The sequence below is a fragment of the Sphaerodactylus townsendi genome, linkage group LG05 (assembly GCF_021028975.2).
Source record: "Sphaerodactylus townsendi isolate TG3544 linkage group LG05, MPM_Stown_v2.3, whole genome shotgun sequence".
Classification (NCBI taxonomy): Eukaryota; Metazoa; Chordata; class Lepidosauria; order Squamata; family Sphaerodactylidae; genus Sphaerodactylus; species Sphaerodactylus townsendi.
In genome coordinates this window covers 76,609,585-76,632,513 of record NC_059429.1, presented here as the reverse complement: position 1 = coordinate 76,632,513, position 22,929 = coordinate 76,609,585, and the positions used below count along the sequence as shown (strand labels likewise).

The 22,929-nt window shown below is 44.1% G+C and overlaps 2 protein-coding genes across 3 annotated transcripts in view; both read left to right on the top strand.

The window, feature by feature from the left end:
* TIE1 (tyrosine kinase with immunoglobulin like and EGF like domains 1) overlaps positions 1 to 4,579 on the top strand; it is a 35,307-nt gene extending 30,728 nt beyond the window's left edge. For both annotated transcript variants that reach the window (XM_048498726.1, XM_048498725.1), the window contains 4 exons: positions 225 to 265; positions 1,148 to 1,244; positions 1,453 to 1,552; positions 2,596 to 4,579. In XM_048498726.1, the coding sequence (XP_048354683.1) occupies positions 225 to 265; positions 1,148 to 1,244; positions 1,453 to 1,552; positions 2,596 to 2,667 (310 nt within the window). In that variant the 3' untranslated portion in view covers positions 2,668 to 4,579. The remainder of the gene's footprint in view (positions 1 to 224; positions 266 to 1,147; positions 1,245 to 1,452; positions 1,553 to 2,595) is intronic.
* A 2,292-nt stretch (positions 4,580 to 6,871) lies between these two features.
* MPL (MPL proto-oncogene, thrombopoietin receptor) overlaps positions 6,872 to 22,929 on the top strand; it is a 28,326-nt gene continuing 12,268 nt past the window's right edge. Inside the window, exons 1-3 of the mRNA XM_048496032.1 lie at positions 6,872 to 7,111; positions 14,230 to 14,368; positions 14,868 to 15,049. Coding sequence (XP_048351989.1) covers positions 7,012 to 7,111; positions 14,230 to 14,368; positions 14,868 to 15,049 — 421 coding nt within the window. The 5' untranslated portion in view covers positions 6,872 to 7,011. The remainder of the gene's footprint in view (positions 7,112 to 14,229; positions 14,369 to 14,867; positions 15,050 to 22,929) is intronic.

The window sequence follows — 22,929 nt, the reverse complement described above, 5'->3', positions numbered from 1 at the left end:
CCTCTTGTTGTTCTACCTTTTAAGTGTCCAGTCAATCCACTGAACCTAAATGGATATGCACATTCAAAAAATGTGTGTGAAATAACATGCAATGAATATTTGCTTTTCCCTTCTGTATTACAATAACTTATCAGAACTAAAATTATCTCCAAAAATGTGCATGTTCTACTGCAGGGTTGAGTGTGCTAGAGGAACTTAGCCTACATCCCAGCTTTCTCTTGCAGGTGGTCATTTGGGGTCCTCTTGTGGGAAATTGTCAGTCTGGGTAAGTTGAAGTCTTGTCCAGTGAGAACACCTTGGGCTCTGTTGCCCTTCATTATTTTGTATCATATTTGGGTACCATGCTCCTCTGAGTCCTGTTTCAGCAGAGGAAGGGTGAGATAGAAATATAAATAATAAATAAATAAATAAATAAATACTGCTTATGCATTTCTTCTGATCTTACATCTCTGCCCTTGATGTGCAGCATCTTAGAGTGGGTATGTAATTTTAGCAGGCAGCTGACTATAGATGTGGAGTCACCACATTTTAGGCGGAAAGACCATCTTCTTTCCTAGACTAAGTTCGGGGAAAACTTGTTTTTCCTGTTTGGACCCAAAGGAGCTGTGCATAGCGCTGATGGAGCAGTGTTTGTGATAATGAGGAAGCCACTCACCCTCTTCCTTGGAGCAGTTTCTCAGATTTAAAAAGGCTGGTGTTATTTTTAAAAACATAACATAACCATTTCAGCAGATAAGCTTATAAGGGGCTTTAAAATTGTGTTAAAGGTAAACAGCTTACCTACACTAGAGGTGGGTGAGGAAATAAAGAGGAAATTAGCATTCAGTCAGGAGGCTGTATGTGGGTCTTTGGGGCATCACAGTGGGCCACAGAGCTAACACTGTGTTAGAAAAATTTGCAGGCATTCTACAATGACTTCTGCTCAGGAAACAGATGAATTTGCGCCCACTTTCCAGTGCTTCCAGCCAAAGTAGGAATCATCACTCTTTGGGAAGCAAAAGCCTTAAGTTAACAAATATTCCCCAAATGGGATTGCTGTCTTTATAGGAATTATGGACAGAGAGCACCAAACTGCTATGTAGGCATGCCACATGCAAGTATGCTGGTAAGTATAGTTTCCTATCTAATATACTTTCTGTCTCCCTAGGAGGGACACCATACTGTGGCATGACATGTGCTGAGCTCTATGAGAAGCTGCCCCAAGGATACCGTATGGAAAAGCCCCTCAACTGTGATGACGAAGTGTATGTGCAAACCCTTTTCTTCCCATAATACACAAATACACATTGCATCAGAGGGTTGGACTCGATGGCCCTTGTGGTCTCTTCCAACTCTTATGATTCTGTCTCTCCAATTCTCTCCTGCTGGTGCTGACTGACAGGCCAGTATCCCTAACAGTTCCACTTCCTCCACATCTTTTATTTTGTTCTAATCCCCCTCCTCCTCTTGCAGGTATGAGCTAATGCGCCAGTGCTGGCGGGACCGGCCCTATGAACGCCCACCTTTCTCCCAGATCTCAGTGCAGCTCATTCGTATGCTGGAAGCCAGGAAGGTATCTCCATCCAGTGTATTTCTGCCCTGCTGTGGACACACACAAACCTGCTATGTTGCTACTGTGTGTGCTTTAGAAGTACCGGAGAGGAGAGGGTTCACAGTCAAATCAAGCAAAACTACACAGTCCAACATCACCCCAACTATCATTACCACACCTTCAGATGAGGTCTCAGCCTCGCTCCTTGAGGCAGGATGCAAATAGTCTTTGAAGATTACAAGAAGCCAAGTCCTGTGTCAGGCAACTGGAGCCTCCAGTACCCTGCTGCGAAGACTTGTGCCAAGAGGCACATTGAAATGGAGCTTGCTCTCAGCGTGATCTCAGGCCTACTATGCATGCAGGGCTTATCCCACAGCTCTTTTCTTTGCAGTGGGCTTTTCCTGTGGTTTTCAGTGCTAACCAGGAATTCCCCCAATGTGAAGCTTCCCCAGCCAAGCTAGCTGCCATTTCCTTTACGCACTGCTTGTTTTCCTGCCTGCCGCTTTCTCTCTCTCTCTCTCTCTCTCTCTCTTTTAAAAAAAGAACACTCTTTGGCAGTTCTGCTGGCCAAGTGTGGGAGGAACTGCTGTTAAGTGGGTGGGGAAGGTTGGGGAAGGCAGGAGGGGAGAGCAAAGCTGCAGCAGGCTGAGCATACACAACATATCTTTGCTTTAACAGCAAAAAGAATGGAAAAATTGCACTTAAAGAGGTTTTGGAAGTCATGGGGTTTCTCTGATCTGCCTTGCAGTGAGATCTAGAGGAGGGAAATATTTGCACAACCAAGAACCCACCTCAAAGGGCATGCACCCTCACTGCAGAGCAGACTACAAGTTCATAATAGGCCTCAGTGTATGTGCAAAAAAAAGTGGCCCATCATCTCTGTCCTTGCATCAACATGATGCACAGAACATTGGGGTCCAAATATCACCATTGTCTTTTCTAGGAAGGCCCAAAAAGAAAGTATACTCTCACATGCTCACACGGCAGTGATCGGGGGGGGGGGGGGGGGGGGGGGCAGCCTACTGAGGTGGCTTCTGATGTGATTTTTCTGTTTCCTTTGGCAGGCCTACGTAAACATGGCTTTGTTTGAGAATTTCACCTATGCAGGGATTGATGCAACGGCTGAGGAGGCTTGAAGGACTCAAGCACCAACTCCCCACTTGGAGCATAAACAGGATACATATGGAAGAGGAACCTGCTGCAGACAATCCCCAAGACATGCCACACAGTTTATGCTGGACACAGAGCAAAGAGAGACCTGGCTAGTTTAGGCGCTCCTGCATGGACTCAGCCCTCTTGCCAGTTTCTCTACAAGAGCACGGACAGCCCACATCACAAATAATGCCAGGGCCCTCTTCAATTAAGATGGTGCACAGACTTTTAAAAAATGGCACCTGGGACTGATTTTATTCTACTTTTCTTCCAAGGAACTCTGAGTGGTGTGCACTGTTTATCCTTTTCCCCATTGTATAGTCCAGGGGTAGGGAACCTGCGGCTCTCCAGATGTTCAGGAACTACAATTCCCATCAGCCTCTGTCAGCATGGCCAATTGGGAAATATAGAATATAGTATAGAATATAGAATATAGTATAGTCAAAGCAAGTCCATGGGGTAACTTTGTTTTGAGAGTTAGTAACTAGTTCAAAGTCACCCAGCCATCAGCAGGCAAGTCACTCTATTGAATGAGGATTTGAACCCAGGTCTCTCCAGTCCTCATTTCCCACTGCTTTACTTTTTTTTTTGAGATTGTTTTCCACAGCCTTCTGTTTCTCTTTAAACAGGTACCATGCACAATCTGGCCAAGCACATCCTCCATAACATTATAAACTGTCACACCCTTGATTAATTCGAGGAGCGATTTCTCCTTCTCCACTTGTCCTTCATTTTTGCCTCCTTTTTCAGAGCTTCCCCCTTCTGCAAGTTTCTCTGGGTTGGTCAATGCGGTTAAATCTGTAAGTAAATCTGGGGCTAAGGTATTTGTAGAAAAGAAGAATTATGCTAGAACATCCATGCACAAAGAAAATCCATGTGTTGCCAAAAAGCAGGTGCATTTGCACAAACAGGGTAAGGTGTTTTATTCCCAAACAGGCAGAACTGACTTGGTGCAGCCCCGTGTCCTGAGATCAGTGGCTGGCTGGAAACAGCAAGTTTCTACTCACTGTGGAATAATGCTGACAGGCAGCAGTGTTCAGTGAAACAGAAAGGAGAGACTTGGCGGAAACTAAACTAAACAAGCGTAAAAGGGATGCTTGGAACATCCTCTGGAAATCTGGGGAGAGAATTATGATATTCTGTGCAAGTGAGAAGACTACAGTGGGGACATTCTTGCCCTAGGACCATTTGACCTTCTGCAACAAGATCTTGCTAGCTACAGTGTGACTGGCTTTGTCCTTGAATCCGGAAACTGTTGTGATGGGGAGGGAGTCGGAGGAGAATCTATTCCACAGAGCACATGTCGAAGTGAGAGGTGCAAAGCGGACAGCATATAACAGTCAATGCCTCCCACCATTCTATGCTGTCTCTGCCTCCAATTTATACTTAATAAAGGGTGTGTAAAGAATTTGCCAGTGGACATTGTTCAGTGCAGTAATGACAGGTTGGCTGGCTGCTGGCACTGCTAAGGAGTCAGTGTTGTCTTTTGCACTTTAGGGCATGCTGGCCCTGTTCTTGGCTGCAGCTGTTTCAGAGCGGAAAAACAGGCATCCCAAACTGGAAAAGACTTATATTATCACGGCAAGATATGTAAGCAACTACCCTACTATGTTCACTATTGTCTAGCATGCATTTAGACCAAACTATTGCCAGAGCTATACAAAGACTCAAAAATGTGGCTGTTTCCTATTAGATGATGTTCAATTTCCAGTCTACAAATGCTGCCTCTGTAACTAGCAAAAGATAAGGGATCCCTGAGCTTTTCCCACTAGGAAAAGCCTCAGTCCTGCAGAGTGAACTATAAAGGCCTATGTCTATTAGAATTCACTTTTTTTGCTTTCCTTTTCAGTCTTTTTAAAATAATTGCTTTGGGTTTATTAAATCTATTTTACTTCCTGGGTTTTGTTTTCATTTCACCTGAACACAGAAGGGGCTACCCTGACTTGGGTGGTCCAGGTTAACCTGATCTCATCAGATCTCAGATGCTAAGACGGGTTGGCTCTCATTAGTATTTGGATGGGAGACCACTGAGGAACTCCAGGACTACTACATAGAGGTCCATTCTGCACAAGCCCCTGCAAATGATTTCAAAACTCCCCGTAACATTTTTAAATGTTATGCGTGTTTTTCTTTAAATTGAGAGGTAAGTTGTAGAAGGAATGGGGGCCAGGAGGAGGGGGATGAGAGAAATTGGTTGACACTGGAGAGTGAGTAGACAGTAGAGTGTGTGCTGAACTGACAGTGTGTCAGATTGCAAATTGTGCATAAAATTTAGCAGAGAGACAGCAGTCTGTGTTGAAGATTGACTGGGACCATTTCCGTACGGCTGAAAAACAGCACCCTAGGGACAGTAAAAACATTGTCCCTGAGGCGTTGTTCGCACAGCTGGCGCGGCTGCATCGCCCTCAACCGGCATGAAAATGCAGCTTTTGAAACTGACAAATTGCAACAATCACCATTGCACACATGATGAAAGACAATTATTTATTGCAAATTAGCAAATCACCTTAAGTAATTAAATTTATCTTCCACCGGCTATTATTGCTGCACAGCAGTGGCAACCATGTCATGCAGTGCCTCATATTTCCTCTTTTTCACCTCGAGGCACTCTGGCTGTGCATTAGCCAGTGTTAATTTGTGTCAAGCCAGATTCCTCTGCAGTCCATCAAATAGAAATCACACACTGGGATGACTGCAGTTGAATAGGGAATGGGCAGCCCCATCCAAAAGGCCTCTGCCTGGACGCTGTGCCACAGCCACACTGACCCGCCCTTCCCAAGGAGGCTTCTCGGCAGCGAGGGGAGGCTAAGAACACAAAAAAGCCTCCCCACTACTGGAGAGCCTCACTGGGCTTAATGGACTTATGCCACCGGCCGCTAGCACAACAGGGTTGATAGCTTCGTCAGCTTCTCCCCAGCCATACCCTGGGACTGCTGTCACTATGCTGCTGTTGGGGGTACGGGGGTGCTTTGCAGCATTCAGTGCTGTGTCTCACCTTTGGGGAGGGCTGAGGAGGCCACCCACCAGCTCCACCCCTCCACTAGTGCAAGTGCCCCAGTGAGGACAAATCCACCAGCATGGCCCTGCACTGGTCCCAACAGTGGATTCATCCCCCTCTGCTTTGGATGGGGCCATAAGAGCATTGTGAAATCCCCTACAACAGTCTGTAGTTCTTGGCGACTGTTCCAGGACTGCATCATGATGATTCCATATCCTTATAGGAAACTGAGGGTCTCTACCAGCTGTACCCTCAATATATGTAGAAAAGAAACATGTGAGCACCTGGTGTCTTTATCTGAAAATGTGGTGGCAAGCTTATCAAAACACTTCATAATCAGTCTTCAAGTCAACATTTGTTATTTTCCTGATGACGACTCTGACACACATGAAAATAATACTCTTTGACTTCAGTGTGTGGAAAGGCAATCCTCACTGCAGGAATACAAGCCTTCTCAAAATTATGAGGGCAGTTTTCCATGTGGGCTTTTTTCTGTGTGGGGATTTTTCCTGTAGACATACATGACAGTGGGCTTTTTTTCCTGTGGGTTTTTTTTTCATGGAAAATTTTCCCATGTATCAGGAACAGCTGCCAGCTTTCAGGTGATGGCAGGAGACCTCCTGAGATTACAACTGATCTCCAGGTGACAGAAATCAGATCCCCTGGAGAAAATGAATGCTTTGGAAGATGGACTATGGCATTATACCTCATTGTAGTCCCTTCCCTCTCCAAACCTGGTCCTCTTCAGGCTCCATCCCGTAAATCTCCAGATGTTTCCCAATTGAGAGCTGGCATCCCTAATCAGGAACACACACAACTTTTCCTCACCTCACTCCAGATAGTAGCCACCATAATTTATCTGCTAGAAAATACCAGTGAGCAGAGGAGATTCTATAGACTGTTGATATTTGGTGAGCCTTACCAACCTCTTCCTTCATGTCATCCTGTACAGGGACAGGGAATGTTTGCTTCCTGCTCAAGGGGCCTGTCCCCAGACACTACCACAAGGACAGGACATGCTCCCTATCTCATAGAAACAGTCTCCAGGCAGGGCTGTCACTGTCACATACCGTGCCATGGTGGTTTGGCATGGGGAAGTGGTGGGGCTAGGGCTGGAGGAGGCTTCTACCCAGGCTTCCTGAGCAGCTGGGCTGACACTTCCCAGATAAGTTTCCCCTGAAGAGGTCCAGCAACAAAGGCTCAGAGCTCTGGGTCTCACTGCCTCCTAAAGCCCATGATTTGCTCGGAGGTCAGGACACAACCTCTAGTTCTAGTTCTACAGATGTATAATTCCCAGCCCTGGGTGTGACCTGGCTGATCCACAACTAGCATGGCAAATAGTGTACACTCAGGGGACCCACTTCTCTTACTTGCCATGCTCCTGCTCACCTTTTGGCCTATGCTGAAGTCTGACCTCATCACAGATGAAGGTAAGATTGCAACTGTAACAGTGCCCTTATTTTGTGGGTGGGGGAGAAACTGAGAAAATTAAGCATAACTTTTGTTTTGGTGCCTTATTGTGGCTCTAAAACTGTAACATGTGAATGTAAACCAGGTAGATAAACCTACTTGTAGCATAAGTGTGTCTGGGGAAAGTGAGGTGGCATAGAGCATTCAGATGGGACTAATGCCAACTGAATTGGAGTAGAGTTGCCACATCCTGACACAAAATGCTCTCCTGTTCTTTATGAACACCAGCTATGCCAAGCAATACTTCCAGACTATCCTTTGGTTATTATTGATTTAATCTATTGACATAACCATCTTGTTGTCAAGATTAATTTCTTTGGCATCTCTGCTGTCAGCCAGAAACAAACGAGGCTTATCCAGTCTGATTTACTGCATCCACTTTTCTTCCTTCCTCAGAGTCCAACCTCTCCCCCTTCTGAGTCAAATCCCAGTTATCTAGCATTCTCTTAAATTAAGCCCACAAGCAGCTCACAGACAGGAGGAATGTTTCATGAAGGCTTTGCTCAGAAAAACGATGCCTCCTCTTTCACTTTGCTCCCACTGTTGCTCAGTACATAACTATGGAGCTCCTTTAAAAAAATTATTTGGCATCTAGCCATTTATTCTAAAACAAAGCATGTGATTCTGATTCTGAGCTTTTCTAGCTCCAGAACTTGCCTACTCATTGCGTGCAGAAAGGCACTTTAAGTAATTAGTTCTTTTGACTAATCAAGTTTAGGAATATATTAAGAGGACAGAAACCCCAATCAGATAAATTTTTGCTTAGGCTATGATGAAACTCATATGAGGGATGGATAATTAAACCTCTAAATTGCTCCTGGGTAAGGTGTTATATTAGGTGTCACCAGTCAGGTTTCTTGGGTCCTCTATGGTGTGCATTGGTGCTTCCTAATTATAAATTCAGTCCTTTTAATTCCTTGCAGACGCTTATGCCGTAGGGATTCTCCATATAATTTTTCTTTGTTTCTGTCAAGCTAACAATTCCACCCTTTCTCTTTGACATCATCCTGTTTGAATTCTTTATAAAAGGAATTTCTTATTCGGAAATTCTCTCCTGAGCCAAAAACAAGCTTGTGGAGAAATTCCTCAAGGGGCTGGGTGTCTCAGGGGAAACTAGATTGTATCTATAACAGAAAGAGCATCCTAGAAATACCAGTCTGCCATTTGTATAATCCACCACAGCCCAAAACTCAACATTCAGCATGAGAGGCAATGTTATTAGTTTGGGAAAATACTAATAATAGAAGCCATATAGGAGCTCGTTTCTATGATCTCCGTTGAGATCCACTACATAATAGCTAGGTGCTTTTACCTACTGGAAAAGAGAAAAATTGCCTGTTTTATTCCTTCCTTGCATATCTGAGGGAAACTGTATTTTTTTCCCTTTAACATCCTAAAAAAAATATGAATCATGATCGCTGTAAAGCTCACCTGATGAGCTTCCATAGCAGATTGGTGAATTACCTGGGTCTTCACTGAAGCTCTGGGTCTACTCTAACCACTATATCACACTGGCTTTAATAAGATGGCTGCTATTGAATATTACAAGCAGCCAGGCCTAGGTGAGGCAATATCAAATCACCTAATGGCTGCTGCCAAGTCTGACCCTGATGAGTCCTCCCTCAAAGGCCAAAACATCCCTGTTGCTGGCTATCCTTTCCTTCCAGATGCTCCCTGCAAGAGGCAAAACCAGATAGCATTTAAAACAATGCTGTATTCATGAAAATACATATACCGTACTCTCAATAACAGTTTATCCAACAGTAGGCATTTCTGCACACTCCATAAACCAGCTTATTACCAGAAACACCCTGCAAGGTACTCCTAATGATTAATGCTGTAGTAAAGATTTTTTACATTTACCTGTCTGCACTAGTACAGGAGCATTTACCTACCAATCAGGTTTAAGAGGGCCTGAGCTCTACTTGGCTGACTCATGTTGAGTTATACCCATAAAGGTGGCTTGTAGAACCCTTCCCTTAATGAAAGTCTATAAAATTGAAGTCTATAAAATTATGCATGGGGTAGAAAATGTTGACAGAGAGAATTTTTTATCTCTTTCTCACAATACTAGAACCAGGGGACATCCATTGAAAATGCTGGGGGGAAGAATTAGGACTAATAAAAGGAAACACTTCTTCACACAACGTGTGATTGGTGTTTGGAATATGCTGCCACAGGAGGTGGTGATGGCCACTAACCTGGATAGCTTTAAAAGGGGTTTGGACAGATTTATGGAGGAGAAGTCGATTTATGGCTACCAATCTTGATCCTCTTTGATCTGACATTGCAAATGCCTTAACAGTCCAGGTGCTCGGGAGCAACAGCAGCAGAAGGCCATTGCTTTCACATCCTGCATGTGAGCTCCCAATGGCACCTGGTGGGCCACTGCCAGTAGCAGAGAGCTGGACTAGATGGACTCTGGTCTGATCCATCTGGCTTGTTCTTATGTTCTTATGTTCTTAAGTTATAAGTTGCCACACATTGCTGAAGTGCCCAAGCCAGCTTCCCCTCCCCCACCCCCAGTTGGGCATTATAAACTTTTAGGGACAGCAGATTCCTTGGAAATAAACACTAGTTTGCTAAAAAGTTCCAACTTGGTTGCTATCTTAGGGCAGTACCTGTACTGGAGCTCCTGGGCCCAATATCATTTCTCAAGTGCAGGAGAAAAAAAGATGCCCTGAGTTATTCTCCAGCCTTCCAACTCTGCCATTCTCAAATCTTTCTACCAGTTATTATTTTCATTATGTATACAATTAATCATTGACATATATGAAGCTTTATAGGATGCAGTAAGCTTCCTGACCCCACGGAATTTACAATAGAGAAGGGCAGGGGAAATGAAGACAAAGGAAAATTGTGCATGCAGCTGAACTAGTCAGGATTAAGACTAAAAAAAAGTAAGAAAATGTAAATGTGTGGGCTCAATATCTACAAATTAAAAGTATAAATCTAAACAAATATAAAACACATATCCTGGCTCAAATAATAGCCTCACAAATGTACAAAAATACAAATGACTATTATTGACCCTGACCAAACATATTTTAGCCCATTGGCCTTCTTCAGTGGTCAAAAATATTAACATTGATCATTCAGGAAAGGCCCCAGACATTAAAATACTACATTCATAATCTCAAAAATAGATCAAGATGAAATGTAATAATAATGATATTGTGACCAAAGGCAGAGATATAAACCAGAGGCCTCTTGCTTAGTGTCTTGCTGCCATGGTCAGGTACACATAACCTATGGTAATTCAGTTGTGTGCCTCTCTCTCCAGGTTAAGGGATAAAGTGATGTCTAGAGCCAATATTCAGGTATACATCAAAATCTCAGAATGGACAAATCTGTGGATACTTAAATACAGAGAGTGGAGCCATGAAAAGACAAGAGAGTTATTTCAACAAGCTTTACAGAACAAAATTTGAAATCTTAGGGAGGTTAAAACCCACATAAAATAACAAAAACAGAGCCTTTAGCATTAAGAAACATATTATTATTATTATTATTATTTATTAAATTTGATAAACCGCCCACCCCCAAACGGCTCTGGACGGTGTACAACAAAATCACAACTAAAACAATGTGCACAATAAATAAGTGATAAATAGTTAAAATACATAACTCAGAATAAGCAGCATTCTAAAACCCAGAAAAACAATATTAATAATACTAATGATGGCTCCCAGTCCCAAGTCCGGGAGGGGACAGACAGTACCGAAAGATGTCACATCAGTAGTGCCAATGATGGTACAGCACGCAACACAGGGACATCCAATCTGCGGCTGGCCTACCCAAAAGCCCGGTGGAACAATTCGGTCTTACAGGCCCTGCGGAAATCACTAAGACCCCGCAGGGCCCGCACCGCTGATGGAAGTGTGTTCCATTAGGCAGGGGCCAGGGCTGTAAAAGCCCTGGCCCGGGTAGAGGCCAGCCGCATCACAGAGGGGCCGAGGATCATCAGCAAGTTGGCCTCAGCAGAACGCAGAGGCCTACCAGGGACATATGGGGTGAGACGGTCCCGAAGGTATGAGGGTCCCTGTCAGTGGCCACACAGGCCCTGTCAGTGGCCATTGTGGGGGTTGCTAGGCAACTACAAGAATATTGCTGCCCTTCAAGTCTTGGTTTCTGTCAGTGAAATTGGGAGAAGGGAGGGGAGAAGAGTCCTTTGCAAGGTTAGGATTGCCAGCAATTGGTGGCAATCTCAGGGATGAGGACATGGGGGAGCATGATATCCTGGGTGCTGCTACAGTACTTCCAGGGAAACTCCAGAAGCAATTTAGAATAGCTCTAGGAATTATAAACAGTTCATAAAGCTATCCTATGTCACTTCTGAGTTTTCCACAGAAGTTACAGGATAGTGCACAAAACTTTTAACAACATTTTATCCTGCTGTTGCTGGAAGTGGTGGAGAAAAGAATGGCTGCCGGCAAGAGGCCCAGCAGCCATATACAAGGCTGTCTTGGCCCTTGAGGGCGGATTTATAGGGGCCAGGCCTGGCAGCAACCACCAGGCAATACCACACAACTTGCATGGTTCACGTGGGACTGGCTGAATCACAGAAGTCAGTATGGAATGTAGTGCAGTGGTTACAGTTCATACTAGGATCTGGGACACTTAGGTTCAAATCCCCTATACCTTGGAAGTTCACTGTATGATCTTGGGCCAATCACTGCCTCTCAGCCAAACCTACCTCAGAGGGTTGTTGTAAGCATATAATAGAGGAGAGGAGAATTATGTTAGTTGTTTGTGAAGGAAGGTGTGGTATAAATGAAGCAAATAGTAAATATAATAGAAGATTGTGCGGATGCTAAAAAATAGATTGGTTGGTAGATGGGAAGGAAAGAAACAAGTAAAGAAGGGTGGTGACGTGGCAGATGCCAAAAGGAAGGAAAGAGGATATTGTGTGGGGAGAGGTATACAGAGGAAAGTTAGGTACCCTGCACTGGTCCTTGCAGGTTCTCCACTACACAACTGGGCTATAGTTTTCTTGGGTAGAGACTGCCAGGGAAGATGAAGACAGGGGAATAATTAAAGACAGGTTGGCTAGTGGATGGGAAGGAAAGAAGGTAGCAGGAAAAGGAAAAAGGCTGAAAGGTTTTTCAGAGAAGGGAAGTAACAGGGTTGAAGGGTGTTCCCATCAAGTACTTGCAGGTTCCCCAGTTGTCTCCCCAATTAATAATTTTCACCTGACTTTGGGACAAATTTCACATATGTACATATGCACAATAAAGCCTTGACTTTGCCCTATGAAAAGCTGTCTCTTCTGAGAAGAGTGGTGAATATGTGTGTAAATGTGTGCTTAACCTTTTCCATTCTTTATTTTTTATTTATTTATTAGATTTGTAGACTGGCCCATCCCCAAGGGGCTCTTACTATTCTTACTATCTTTTCACTCAAAATTCCTTTGTGCATGCTGCCCTCATCCCCAACACAAATCTGGAAGCCCACAGAGGAAGAGGCACCTCAGGAAACTATTTTGAGTGGGAAAATAGGTGGTGGGGAAAGGGTTACACACATTTCTCTACACTACTCCTACGTTCAGAACTACAAGCTCTAGAGGCTGCTTTTCATTTGTTAAAGAGTCCAGGATTTTGTTGCATGAATGTGCATGTGATATGTAGCTTGCTCCCTTATCTTGGTTCCTTACACTTGCATTGAGGATGCTATCTCCCGGGGGCAGGAAACTTTATTTTCCTTCCATCTGCAGGAGCCTGCCGCAAAACCACATGGTTATTCTGGGATATTTGTTTACGACAAAAGGCGTATAAGACCACATGCTAATATAGGATGCTGGAGATGGGATTCCCCTTTGACTGGTCCCCTTTCAGCCCATCTATATTCCTTACTGGATATAGTTCTATACATCCAAGGTAAAGAGAGTAAATAACTTGGTCTAAACAAGTGAATATACTTTATAGAGTAAGAGTTATTGGAGAAAACACATTTTAATGCGCATATCTAGAAATCAAGGACCCAATATTTCATTGCTGCCCAATGCTGAACTAGATGTTAGGTACAGGATCTGTGATCAAATCCCAACTTCTTTGAAAAGACTTCAGAGCAGCAGCAGAAGTGGACTGTGGTGATAATCTGGGGAAGAGGGGAATTAACCATAGTGGTGCTTGGGCAGGCTGCATCATCCAAGTACTCCAAGATTCAGTGCTGGGCCGTCCTTTGATATATGGTGCCATCTTTTCCGAAGAAACTCTCACACATCCTATTTGACCCAAACTGATTACACTTATGGAATTGCATCTCAGCCTGAATCATCGCAACTGGCAACACCTAGAGCAAGTAAGAGCATCACCATCTGTCTTCTAAGAAATTAGCCCATCTCCTTTAATTCTTTTATGACTTACCGTATTGGTATTTGGTATCTAGAATTATCAACAACTGTCTCCAGCAGAAACTAGTTTGACAACTTCTATCATAGACTTCCCTTGATGCACAGTGTGTCTGCCAGAAACCCTATGATGTATCTGATTAGGCAATTCATTTAAAACCTTTTCAGTCTCAATTTTTGGGCAGTTCTCTTGAATGTAGTTTGACAAAGATACATGATGAAGTATATCTTCATCGTGAATTGATTTTTGGGTGGCTCTATTCTTACTGCTTCCTACTTTTGTTGTAAATATACTCATTGGGCATTGGAAAGGAAATGGCCGGTGATAGAAGGCTTCTTAATGTTTTAATGGACAGATCCCGTCATACACACATACATGACATGGGCAAATTGGCAAAGCTAGTTGGAGTTGGAATATCAGCTATCAGTGTAACTGTTTTGCTATGTCAACAACTTTCTCTTTCAAATACATTTTCTTCCTTATATATAAACATTTTCACAACTGTATTCCTGTTTGCCTTGTCCTTGCTCTTCCTTCCTTCCCTAGGTGACAAACACTCCTCTCCTCATATTGCTTTACGTCTCATAGTTCAGAGCAAAGTGTCGACTTCTGCAAACAGCTGGCTTATATTTAAAATTTTATTTGTGAATGTATGATTGCAGTTGTATTCATCATCAGTTATAATATTGCTGGGAACACACTCCTTGTTTCCTTATTTCTCTACATAGAGGCTGCTCTTCTGGCAGAATCACCTAAGGATGTCTTCTGCTTTTCTCGAACATTTGAAGATCTTACCTGTTTCTGGGATGAGCCAATAGTAGAAATGAAGATGGACAGAGCGTATCGCTTCTTCTACACCTACAAAGGGTATGAGACCTGTAAAGTAACTCAGTCCAAGTTGCTGGGGAAGGAAAGCCACGCAAATATGTCAGCCTGGATTCTGGTCCCCAGCAGGTGTGGGGAGGGGGGGTCCTGGAGGAAAAGCCCTGTGTCTGTAGTATGGTTGCCAACCTCGTTAGGACCTGGGGATTTCCTGGAATTACATCTCCAGACTACAGAGATCAGATTCCCTGGAGAAAATGGATGCTTCGGGGTGTGGACTCTATGGCATTGTACTTACCACACAAAGATTCATGACCTCCCCAGGCTGCAGCTCAAAATCTCCAAGACTTTCCTAACCTGGATCTGGCAACCCTACCACCCCATCCCCTACCAGTGGTTAGGGGGACCTGGCAACCCTAGTCTGTAGCAATGGGGTGGGATTTGAAATTCCCCTCTTCTTTCAGACAGGGTCAGCAGGGGGTACAGCAGAGACATCTACAGCTCTCTCTGTGATTCTCTGACTTTTTCCATTCATTCCCCATAGAGAACGGCACAGAGAATGCATGTTAACCTCCAAGAGACAGAGTGATGGAAGTTGGCGCCATATCTGCATCTTTCCCAGTGACCATAATAGTGTCAAACTCTTTGTAGAGCTCTATATTGAGGTGCTAGACAACTTTACCAACTATACCACACTCTCCCAGAATCTCTCAGTGGAAACTGTTGGTAAGTCTTCCTTCAGATTTGGGAAACAAGGAAATGTGGAGTGGGTGAAGAACTATCTGGGCAAGCAAGTTTCTGTGCAGTATCTAGCAACACACAATGTGATGAGGGACAAGCTATGGTAGATGCTACTGCCTAGGCAAATTTCACAATAATATATTCAAATTACCAATGTTAGTTCGATTATAGTGCAGCCATGTTGTTTGCAATCAAAACCATATTATTTAATTTAAATATTTAACAGAACACAACAGATTTACATATTCAGTTTATCCTGTGAATATTGTTTTGTACTGCTATAAGTCAGATGTTGCTGGGGCAAACCAAATGATAGCTTGTGTCAGCAAGCCATGATCATTTCAAGGAAGGAAGACCATGGAAAAACACTACCAACATTCAGTCACCTCTTAGCCAGACTGCCAGCTGGAGGTAGATTATGGATCCAACCTACCACTACTTTCCCACCCAAGGGAAGTTCTAGGCCAGGGATGTCAAGCATGCAACCTGGGGCTGGATGCGGCCCCTTAAGAAGGCTTATCAGGCCTGTGAGCCAACCTCACTCCTAATCTGGTGAGCCCACAGTGAGGTGGGATGAATGCAATGGGGGACAGAAGAGGCTGATGCCCTAGGTGCCACTTGCGAGGGTCACTGGCACATTTGGCTGCCCCTTCCCCCCTGCGCCCCTACCCACTAGCCTCTGCCTACCATGCACCCACCACTCGCCCAACACCCTGATCCAACCAAGTCACATTTATGTTATATCAGCCTTTGTAACAAATCAGTTTGACACCCCTGCTCTAGGCTGTTGCAAGCTGTATGCATCCTATAAAATATCCCCAAATTATGGGCTTTTTTGGCATGAATTTCTTTCTGTCAGTTCTGGCAGGGCCACTAAGAAGTGGGGATTGGAGGGACAACATTCAGGGGGCCCAAGTCAGCTGGAAAGCCCCTGAAGCCAGAGTCATGCTGCATTCAAAGGACTTTCCATTTTTAACACAATTCTGACTGCAGCCACTAGAGGTGCTGGGAAGTCTGAGCACAGTAAAAGGTACTCTGACTATTTGCTAGACTCGCCTTTCTGCAAGACTGAAGTAAACTTCCCTAACAGGTCATGCTAAAGCCCATCAACCAATCCAGCACTGGAGCAAGACAAAACTGATGGGTGCTATAGTAATTACCAGCCTGCAGCCTGCTAAAAAGGTCATTTTCTCCAGTAGTCTAGTCTTTTAATCTTCCTATCCCCCAGTTCAGCCGATCTTTCAATAGTTAGTGTTGCAGCAAGACAGAATATTTCCATGCCTTTCAGTTTTGGCCCTGGCTGATTTCTTTTATCGCAAAAACAGATTAATGGTAATGGCAAGCAAAGTGGTGTTTTGTTGCCGTCCAAGGGTGGGAACCTCCTCAGTGGAGCCCTCTCCCAATAACCACATAACACCTCTGCTGGGATAAATCAATTGGCCATAGCCATTTTATTAAACAAAACGGAAGTGTGAGGCCTAGCATGGATCTGATCGCATCTGCATCATGGCGAAGCTCCTGCAGGCAGATGCCCCGTACTGGAGCTTCGTTCCACTGAGGGGCTCTGCCGGGTGGACACTCCTGGCAAGAGGTGTTCCCCATTTGCCCTGTTCAGCAGGGCAGTTGTCTCTTGCCACCGTTGGCCACTCAAAAAAAAAGGGGGGGGAGGGTGAAAGGCACTCCCTAGCTCCCTTCCCCTGGCCCTTCCAAATAATATCCATGTGCCAACCGCCAATGGCTATGACAAGATAACATGGGTAACCCAACTTAGAATTTAAGAGGGATATTATCATTAATGGAAAAGGAGTTCAAATCTCTGACAGTGTGATTCCACCTTGTGACCCTTGCCATTCACCAGACTAACAACAAAAGAAATGTTTAAATCTGTTTTCTTTCATAAACAATAATGTGCAGTACAACAATGAAATATGGCAAACCAATGCAGAAACAATAATCAACATGTAATAGTTCTGGCCTGTTGTGCAAAACAGGCTAGCAGGGTCTCAGTCCTTTGCAGTTTTCTCTAGCTGTGTCCTGTGGCACTGTTGATGGACTTGCAGCTTTGCTGAGTCCTCTCTCCTGGTTGTCAAGCCCTCAAGGGTAACCCTGAAATGTGCAAATATAGTTCATAACTACAGGCCTCTAACAGATCTGAAGGAATCATTTATATAGCACCCATTGTAACATTTTATAACAGGAAACCAAAATACAAACTAATAGTCAATCAGTATAAATACAATATTCCCTTCTCAACATTTAATACATTTCCATACCTGAAATGTGCAAATATAGTTCATAACAACAGAACTCTGTGAAGTAGGGTGGCTCCAGTTGCAGGCCTCTAAATCTGAGGGGAAATGGAGCCCTTTCTTCCTTATATGGAAAATCTGAGCTCTTTAGCCCACCCCCACCCCCATTGGACCCTGGGTTACACATGCATTAACAAAACATGTAAAGATATGGAGAGGTGGGCAGGCAAATCGTCGGCCGGCCGAAGCACATGGCCAGCACAAAGGAGGCTTGGTCCTTTAAAGGCTCGGGCCAGCCCTCCCACTTTCCGTGATGTCTGCCCTGGCCTAACATGGCCAGGGCTCTGCTTCCTCCCTTACTTGGGCAGTAGCAGCCAGCTCAGCTCCGCCTACCCACCCCGAGTGGCAACTACAGCCTGTGGTGATTCACAGCTGTCTTCATATCTGGTTTGAATCGGGGTCATATGGGGGGCAGGTGGAATCTTTGCCCAAGGACCCAAGGTGGCTCTCAGCAGTCCTGGATTCTGTACTCATAATCCCACTTCCTAAAAACCTTAGTGGGCAGGTGCCATGGTGCCCACAGGTACTATGTTGCAGACCTCTGGGCTAGAGTCTAAAAAAATTATAGAGGGAATTCAAAGAAACTGCTTAAGCTATTGTTACAACAGCATATCAATATCCTAGTGTCATTTTTTTAAAAAAATGTAGCCATGATTTTAATATATTGATGTAAGCATAAGCAAAAAATAAAAGGGGGTGCAGTGGTGCTACCAATGATGACAGCACCCTCCATTGAAAATCCTGATTATTTAAGGCATATGGGAAAGGAAATAAACTGATTCCACAACTGTGAAGATGCAGAGGGTGGGCTGACATGCAGAAGCACTGAGCCCAAACTGATTCCAAACTTGTGGTTTGATTTCTTAGGGTGAAAAGCCCCAAATCCAGATGTTTGGCCAGTATTGAGCACTCTGACTTGGGCCTCCTTCCCATCAAAGTTTCCTCAGTCCTGGATGCGTTTCATCCAGGCCATGCCTTGTCAGAAGCTGCTTTTTGGTTACTTTGCCTATATTTAGCACATTTGTTTTGGATATTCTTTCTGTGATGCAATCAAGCAATGAAGGAAACAATATAGTGAAAAGCTGCTGCAGCAGAACTTGTGGCTACAATACAGAAAGGAGACATTCAGTGTCAACTTCAGAAAGTGTCAACTATTTTGTTATTTCTAGGGAATACACTGGGAAATTCACTTTATTCCGTAACCATAGCTGGACTGGACAGCAGGAAGGAGTCCACGTAGTCTTGCTGCAGTTACAGCCAAGCCCCCAGCATTCCTGGCCACCTCTGCAGATTCCTCCATTGCCAATTAAGTCCTGGAATGTTTCTGTCATCTAGGAAAGCATTCCCACACAAAAATATCGCTGAATATACAGAGTATTAAAATGCATATTTTATTCATTCTTGTATTCCTTGTGCTTCCACATGCAAACCAGTGGTGATATTTATTACACCAGTTAGATCCTGGGGTTATGGCATCTCTGTTTATAGATCCCTATAATTTTCAAGATCACTGTTATGTGTAGAACTGCAAACATTATTTCATGGCTTGAGTGGTCCACCCTCAGTGAGTGAAAGCAATGCATTGCTTTTGGTGCATGCAGACTCCAGCGCACATCAACATATGCATTGCATTCAAAAGTAATGAGGTGCACAAAAACCCACATTCACGTGTGCATTGTATGGCTGACATTTTTCTTGTACTGCATTGATTTCAAATATGCCTTTGGACAGGCATTTGGAAACACATCTATAGTATATCTCCCATTAAAAAAACAATGCAGTGCAAACAGACCATTTGCACTGAGTTGCATATTTGGATATATATCCCATTAATTCTGGGGAGAAAGGAGGTTCAGACCATTCCCAACAAGTTATCTACCCCAGAGTCAATGTTGTTGAGAAGTACTTTTTGCCTTTTTTTCCCCAGCATTGTGATGCATTCATGCATCTCCCAGAGTTTTCTCAGCTTTTCTCTCATCCTTCTCGAGCCTATTTTGCTGCAAAACTTTGAGAAGATTACAGTAAAGCCTGGATGGCTCCATGCTGAGTGAGTGGGAACATTTCAGTTTTCCCTGTCCCTGCAGCAGCCATTTCTGCCCCCCACCCCCACTTCCTTTCAGCCACCAGGGAGATTTTTGTCTTTTTAAATGGGCAGTTGAATACTGCTATACAACAGTATGCATAACAGGTTTTCTGAATTCCCAGCTTTATTTTTTTTTAAGTAAGAGTCTCATTAAATGACACCTCTGACACAAGTTAGTTTGAGAAATTCCAGCCTGACTCATTTCAGAGGTATAACTGAGGACTCACTTTTGACAGTATTTTCTGCCTCTACTTGGCCTTCCTTCCCATCCACACAGTGTTCTTTCAGAGACTAAAACATGATGGGGCGAATGCATATGTGGATTTTGAGTATCTTGCAGGAAACCACGGGTCTGCCTGAAACTGGGAAGTGGGCAAGGGACAGTTGGATGTAAAAATACTCGAAACTGTCTATGGTATTTATTTTGACTACGTTCCATGTTTCCTACAAAGGACCAAGGGAGCTTGACAAAAGATATGTCAACAAGCATCAGTAACAACAGTTAAAATGATAAAAGAAACAATAATCTAACTTGCCCAAATACACAATTCTAAAATTCTAACTTGCCCAAATACACAATTCTAAAATTCTAACTTGCCCAAATACACAATTCAAAGCACAATTCCCTCCAAAACTAGCATATGCATCACATCGCTGAAATGGCTTCTGAAACAGAATGGCTTTGACTGAATATTCCAATCAGTTTTAAATGTTTGGAATAGGACAAAACTGGATAAAAATGTTTGCCATAACATATTAGCATTACAGAATTGTTCATGATGTGAACATAAAAATTGAGGACATTCTTGTTCAACATTGCCTTAGAATATATTTTATTCTTCAACATTTAATCAATATATGAGTTAAAAATAGGGGTTATGAAAATAGGGAATGATGGTGTCATGTGATATACAAATGGACATACACTGGTGTGTCATGACCCTCTAATGTCTTAGCCTTGGTCCTGCCAGATTTCTTTCTACTGAATGCTTACTGCTCAAGCAGCCCTAGGAATGTTTACCTCATCTCCCTCTGTTGTACCAGTCTGCCTTTATCTGAGCCTGAGAGAGAAGGGGGAGTTGGAGCTGAGTGTTTTCATCCCAGTTCTCACCATCTTGAAGAATGTGTGTGTGAGTGTATGGGAATATGGGACAGGATCTTTCCAGTGGTGGGATTCAGCAGGTTCACACTGATTCGGTTGAACTGGTAGCTAATCCCACCACTACACACACACCCTGCAGCCCACTTGAGCCAAGGGAGCAGCAGCTGGCGGGCCCACAGCTTGCCACCAGCTGCTGCCACCCCCAGCTCAAAATCCATATGTGGTTCCACTTGCTTCCTTATCTTTGGAGGCAGCAGGACCATCACTGATTGAGGTTGCGGGGAGGCGGAAGCAACCAGTGGCAAGCTATGGTCCCCCTCTCAACCTCCATTAACAGTGGCCCTGCTGCCTCTGAAGACGAGGCAGCAGGGCCACTGCCAATGGAGGTTGAGCCAGGGGTCGGAGGGGGGCAACATTTCAGGAATGTATTGCAAACAGAGGAGTAGATGATTTTTCCCCTAATGTTGGGGGGGAATGGTTTACTCATGAGAAACCATATAAACCATATCAACTGAGCACAAGCCCTGGGTAACGAGTCCACTGAATCTGACACATCAAGGGCTTGAGGTTTTGATTTTCTTTAAATGAAAATTAACAGGAGGGTTCTCCCCACCCCAGGTCTTTGTAAAAGCCGGAACATTACAGGAAAACACACATGCAATCCAGTGTCATGTCTGGGATCTGTCCTTTCTTAGTCTTGTTCAACTGGGGGCAAGAAGGCGGGAAAGAGCTTGTTGCTGGGAGAGGGGAGATTCTCAGCCACACAATTTGTTCTCCAGGGATGCGGGCACGGAAAACCAAAAGCGAGACTAGTGCAAATAGCAATTAAGGGCCGATTCAGAAATTTCAAAATGAGGTTTCTGGCAGGGCGGCCACCAGTTGTTGAGTGGGGAGGGCAGCACCCCATCCCCTTTCAACCAGAAACAGTTGTTAAATTATTTGAATCCCACCATTGGACCTTTTCCTCCACAGGGAAGGAAAGAGAGGGGGGATTGTGGGCCTGATATATCTATGCTGGGGGATATAATGCTTTGCCTGTTCTAATGTACTCAGTTCTGACAATATAAGTCAGCAGCTTTCCTATACTTGCCATCAATAAGTGAGAATTCTGCTCTCAAAGTACTGATTCCTTTATTGATCACGTCTGGAGTATGTAGATATCCAGGTGAAATGTCCCATCATGAATGTTGCTGCACATTTTGATTAAAAACCATTTCAGCAGTTACTGGCATTGTAAGTTATAAGATCAAAGGACGGTACTGGAGGCAGTAGAAAGAGAAGGCTGCGTCAACTTTTTCTGTCTCAAAATGTACTCAGGTTGTTGAGGGACTTGCTGTTCTGGGCTTAATTTGAATTAGGACTGTTTCTAGTAGTGCATACTCATATGGCTAAAATGGTCAGCTGATGCTTACATTGCAGTGTCAAATGCAACAAAAGTAAGGGTGCAAACTGTAAGTGCTAAGCATCTAAGGAGACAGATAATGCTACCAAAGTGAGGTCCTTTCAATATGCACTCAGTATATGACATCCTGCTCCACCCAAGCAGCTCCAAAATAAAGAAGTTGCAGCTGCCAAGATGTGTGTCCACATAGTCACATGTGGGAGGAGGAATGCAGGGTTGACTTTAAAATGAGGCCAACTGAGACAGATGCCTGTCATCAGCCTCTCACTCCACCCATCTGTCTCCTCCACAGCCTCTTTTGCCTCACCTCCTCCACTGCCAGTACTGGAGCCAGAAAAACAAGTCCTCTTTGCCTTTTCTTAAATACAGAACAGCAAGAATTGCTTGCCCTGTAGGGCATCCCAGGCTCTCATAGAATTGTAGAGTTGGAAGAGACCCCAAGGGCCATCAAGTCCAACCCCCTGCAATGCAGGAACACATAATTAAATAAACTGGCCATCCAGCCTCTGTTTTAAAAAAAACCAAAGAAGGAGACTCCACCACACTCCGAGGTAGCACACTCCACTGTTGAACAGCCCTTATTGTCAGGAAGCTTTTCCTGATGTTTAGGTGGAATCTCTTTTCCTTCACCTTGAACCCTTTTCCTTCACCTTGAGAGATTTGTTTCTCTCATAAGAGCTTGGTGGTCACCTTTTTGTTTAGCCTGGCAATGGGAAACAAAACTAGTAGCTAAACTCCCTTGAGAAGAAAGAGTTTCACAAGCATTCGGGGAGCCTTTAAAGGGTATACACAGCTTGCCCTGCTGTTTTTAAAGAGGACCAAGGGAGAAGATGATGATAAGTACCTGCTCCAGCTCCTAGGCAGATGATGCAAGAGGGAAATGGGGTAGAGGGGCTGGCCAGCCTCATTCAACATTGTGGGTGAGCAACATGGCTCTGATATGGAAATCAGTCTCAATTGTGGGTTGCT